General features: G+C 37.8%; 1 protein-coding gene across 1 annotated transcript; it reads right to left on the bottom strand.

Moving 5' to 3' along the window:
- Positions 1-504: 504 nt before the first annotated feature.
- LOC110929807 (metal tolerance protein 10) lies at positions 505-4190 on the bottom strand. The gene is made up of 6 exons (XM_022172992.2): positions 3771-4190; positions 3088-3200; positions 2201-2446; positions 1714-1794; positions 1141-1371; positions 505-1059 (listed from the first exon to the last, which is right to left on the bottom strand). Exons 1-6 carry the CDS (start codon positions 3949-3951, stop codon positions 715-717), a joined length of 1197 nt encoding a protein of 398 aa, XP_022028684.1. The 5' UTR covers positions 3952-4190; the 3' UTR covers positions 505-714.
- Between the last annotated feature and the right edge of the window lie 387 nt (positions 4191-4577).

Raw genomic sequence — 4577 nt, 5'->3', positions numbered from 1 at the left:
AGAGAGAGATCTTCTCAATTCAAACGAAGATGATGGTTTGTTAGTCTTGTAGAACACTCTTCATTGCTTTGGCCGGGTGTATCACCCAATATCTATGGATCATCAATCTGAAACCCCAAAATTCATCTCTTTTTATTAAAGATTTAGTAATATATATGTTATTCAAGTTGTTCATAATTTGTTGTGTTATGTTTGACCTTTTTATGACTATAATAATATTTTTTCCATTTTAACTAGTGAAGTAGTTATCTGACTTATCTCCCATTTAAAAATAGATAAAAGTGATAATAGTTTCTTTTCATTTTAACTAGTGAAGTGGTTACCTCCAATTTATCTATAGATAAAAATGCTGTAGATTAACAATCAGAGATCATCGGTTTTCAACTTATATTGAAAAAAGTAGGATGTTTTGTCATAGTACACAACTACCCATCTACTTATAACTTGCAGTCACTTTGAGTTGTATAGAATGGTTTATTGTTAACAAAAGAGTAATAGTGAACATCAACAAAGAAATCAATCAATATAAAAGAAAACTTAATCGACATCAGTACATCACCACAAGAATCCACTCAAATTCGATATATCTGCCAAATTCTAAACCAATACAACTAGACAACAAATTACAATCCTAAAATGGTCATAGAAAAATTGTTCACAAAGCTTGTTTGTTTATTTAGCTGAAACAAAAAAGAAGTGTTAAATGATAGAAGGTTAGACCTTGGCTTTGTGTTCAGGTCTGTGACTAAATTCAAAGTCGACATGAACAAAGGCTCGCTCGACTTCTGCCAGTTGTTCAAGCTTTTCTTGTAGCATTTCACCGATATTATGAGCTTGGCCGAGTGGCATATCTTCTGGCAACACAATATCTACCTCCACAAAATACTGAGAACCAAATGTGTATGCTCTCACTGTGTCAATATGCTTTATTTCCTTATGGTGGTTCCATACCAAATAAGTCAGTTTCGCTAGGAAATCTGGTGGGGCCGATCTCCCTATTAACGACCTCACGTTCTCCATGACCGTCCTCGCCCATGTGCTGATTGTATAAAGTGCTATCTGCAAATAAATGTGATTTAATAACGCACTTAAACAATTAAGTTGTTAACTACTTGTGTTTGTGGAGTATATCATACTAACCACAATAGCTCCCACAGGGTCAATCCACCACTTGTAGCGAACGGCTAAGACAGTTGAAGCTAATCCTATGGAATTGGTGATAACATCAAAGAAATGATCTTGAGCATACGCCCTAACGATTTCATTTTTGAATCTCCTGCAATAGACCATCAATATAAACTTCACCACGGTCACGCTTACCATGATGCCAATCACCCATTCTTCATTATATTTATTCGTGTCAGGGTGAGTCTGAAACAATCCAAAGTTCATATAAAAAAAAAATCAAGCTTGATGAAAAAAAAACAAAACCCTTGACAAGGTGGCACATTGATAAGCGCCTGATCCCCTATATCTAGAGATCTTAGTTTATAATCTAGCTTTCACCGGTTTCCTTTCTTAACCCCATTAAAAATCCTACCGTCCCACTATTTAACAGGATATTGGTGGGGCCCATGAGTTTCCTTCCTTAACCCCTTGAAGACCACACCGGTCTCACTGTTTAACAGTGTATTGGTGGGGCCCATGAGTTTTCCCTAACAGGTTTTCCTGGTTAATAAAATAATGATATACACGATTTAATCGATGGCATACCTTGGCAATAAGTTGCCTACCAGACTCTAGCAATATCTGGAATCCAAGAGTTCCCATTACTGATGCAAACACAACAATGCCCTGCAATCCAACATAATTAGTTTCTACATATGCACTTTTTTATTAGAGTAAACCTCAATTTTCATCCCTGTGGTTTGCTGATTTTAACACTTTCAGTCTAATAGTTTAAAAATTGCATTTATCATCCATTAGTTTGCTGATTTTAACAGTTTCAGTCCACACTAGTGTTAGATTTAACAGTTTCAGTCCACACCAGTGTTAGTGGTGTGGACTGAACCTGTTAAAATCAGCAAACCAGTGGACTGAAACTATTAAAATCAGCAAACTAATGGACGATAAATGCAATTTTTAAACTATTTGACTTAGAGTGTTAAAATCAGCAAACCACATGGACGAAAATTGAGGTTTACTCTTTTTATTATAACATGATGATGAACAGAGTGATTTGAAATATTGAAGAGCTTACAACAGGCTGCATCCTGTTCTTCCCTATCGGATAATGAAACTGATTCGGATATCTCATGGCATATGAAGTAAACCATAAAATAAACCCTGATAACAAGTCCAAAAGTGAATCCAAGGTTGAAGCAATGACAGCTAATGATCTGCTCTCTAAAGAAGCATATACTTTTGCTATGAAAAGAACCAAGTTAGCCACATTCGACACTGTGATCGCCATTCTCTCGCTCTTAGCCAGATTCTCCATTTCATCCTGCAAAAAAAAAAAAAAAAAAAAAAAAAAAAAAAAAAAAAATTAGACAAAATGAACAATCGATTCACCAACTAATACAACTATACTAGTAGGGGTGCAAATGAGCCGAGCGGCTCGCGAGCTACCCGAGATCGGCTCGAGAAAAAGCTCGAAACGAGTCAAGCCTTATCGAGCCGAGCCGAGCTTGAGCCTCAAAACAAAGCTCGTTTGTTTATCGAGCCCGAGCTCGAGCCTCACATGTGAGCTCGTTAGGCTCGTCGAGCCTTATCGAGCCTTAGTGTAAACGAGCCGAGTCGAGCCGAGCTTATTTAAACTTGTTTACAAGCCGACCTCGAACCTAAAAATAAGCTTATTTAGTAAACGAGCCCGAGCTTTACTTATCGAGCTCACAAGCCTAAAAAGTCTATTATTTATGTTATTTTTATTTAATATACTAATTAATAGATAATAAACGAGCCGAGCCCGAGCCGAGCTCGAGCTTGATAAAATACAAACGAGCCGAGCTCGAGCTTGATAAAATACAAACGAGCCGAGCTCGAGCCTGAGCTCTCATAAGTTAATCGAGCTTGAGCTCGAGCCTGGCCGAGCTCGGGTTCGGCTCGGCTCGTTTGCACCCGTAGACTATACTAGTAGCAACCCACCTCAGTTAAGCTTTCAGGTAAACATCCGGATTCATTGATTGTTTCCATCTCATTGAATCCTGCTAACAATCGTTCCTGCTTCTTGTAGTACTCCCGTACCTTTCCACGCTTCCCTGAAATTTACACGTCGGAATGTTATTTGACCCTTGCCTTGAAATATACATGTCTGTGATTTGGGGATTTAAGTAATAAACGAAACAACTCGCCTATACCAACGACAATAAGCACACTCCTAAACAAATGAGTATCATTGACAAAATTATGATAAAAACCAAAAAAAAAAAAAAAAAAAAAATCAACTGTTTGTTAAAAATAGCTCTATAGTATTGGGTCATTACTAGTTGCAACCCCCACCCTCCAAGAAAAAGTGTGGGCCTTACCCGTAAGTATGTGAGGGGAGGGGTGGGCATTTAGCAGCACCCTTGCCCAAGATTCCGTCAGTAATCTAGGATAGCTCCAATAAGATTACCACCCGGGTTTTTCAGGTGTTAATCAGCTAAAATTCAAGTGAATATCTAGGGATTGCTGACGGATTCTCGTCAGTAACCACTTTCACCAATGGATTTCCGATAACTGTCCGTCACTAATACTCATTTTACTAGTGACATGCATTGATCATATATTGTCTAGTGTGATATTTTTTTATATGAATAAATAAGTAGAGATAAATGAAGTAATATTACTTGGAAAAGGGCGGAAGAGACGACGGAAACCCGAAAACCGATCAGTAGAGTTAGAATTAGAAGGTTCTGGAAGACGAAAGCGGTCGATGTTGAGCCTCCATGAAGAAGACTGTTGTGGAGGAGATAGAATGGTTTTAGGAGCAGCGCCACCGTTGTCAGTAACTCCGGTATCACCTTCCATGAGTATAAAAGTCAAAAGGGGGTAGGGTGGAACTCAAACTAGCTGCAGGGAAGACGGGGGCAGCGGTTAAGTAGAGCCAGAGAACAAGAGCATTTTTTATAAAATTAATATATGGTTATACCTATACGTATGAAAGAGTATAAATAAAAAAGTCAACTTAAAAAAGATCCAAGTTAGTTGGTGTTCACATCAAGAGCTTATCATGCCTCACTACAACTAGAAGCATGCAACGTGCCTCAATGCAACCAATGTTTTTACAGCTTACAACTTCTTGGAAATTTCTCAAATTTTTTTGAAAGATTCTTATGTGACATGAAACCTTAGTAAAGAAGAGATAATATTCTCACTTATTAAAGCACGTCCACATTAAAAGAGAGCTTATAGAAGAAGATACTAATTCGAAATACATAAATTGGTTCGGTTTGGTTTTGGTGGGTATGGAAACGTTGTTAATCATAACTGACCTGCTATTGTCGGTTTTCAGAAAATCATTAAACTAACCCACTAGTTTTTGGTAAGGTTCAGTTATATCAGTTTGGTTCCATCTATTAATTCGGTTCTGGGTCGGTTAATTCGCTTTTCTGCACACCCCTGTTGAAAAGGAACCAAGTCTAGATTAGGAAACC

The sequence above is a fragment of the Helianthus annuus genome, chromosome 3, assembly GCF_002127325.2.
Source record: "Helianthus annuus cultivar XRQ/B chromosome 3, HanXRQr2.0-SUNRISE, whole genome shotgun sequence".
In the NCBI taxonomy this organism is placed as follows: Eukaryota; Viridiplantae; Streptophyta; class Magnoliopsida; order Asterales; family Asteraceae; genus Helianthus; species Helianthus annuus.
The sequence above is the reverse complement of the archived record's forward strand: the minus strand, read 5'-3'. Positions and strand labels throughout refer to the sequence as shown.

What these genes read in the sequence shown, in the direction of transcription:
- LOC110929807 (XM_022172992.2), bottom strand. Translation starts at nt 3,951, where the DNA reads ATGGAAGGTGATACCGGAGTTACTGACAACGGTGGCGCTGCTCCTAAA. An exon ending in TACCTGAAAGCTTAACTGAG is followed by an intron (nt 2,447 to 3,087) that starts GTGGGTTGCTAC and finishes TTTTTTTTGCAG; the next exon opens with GATGAAATGGAGAATCTGGC. An exon ending in GTAGGCAACTTATTGCCAAG is followed by an intron (nt 1,372 to 1,713) that starts GTATGCCATCGA and finishes GGATTGTTTCAG; the next exon opens with ACTCACCCTGACACGAATAA.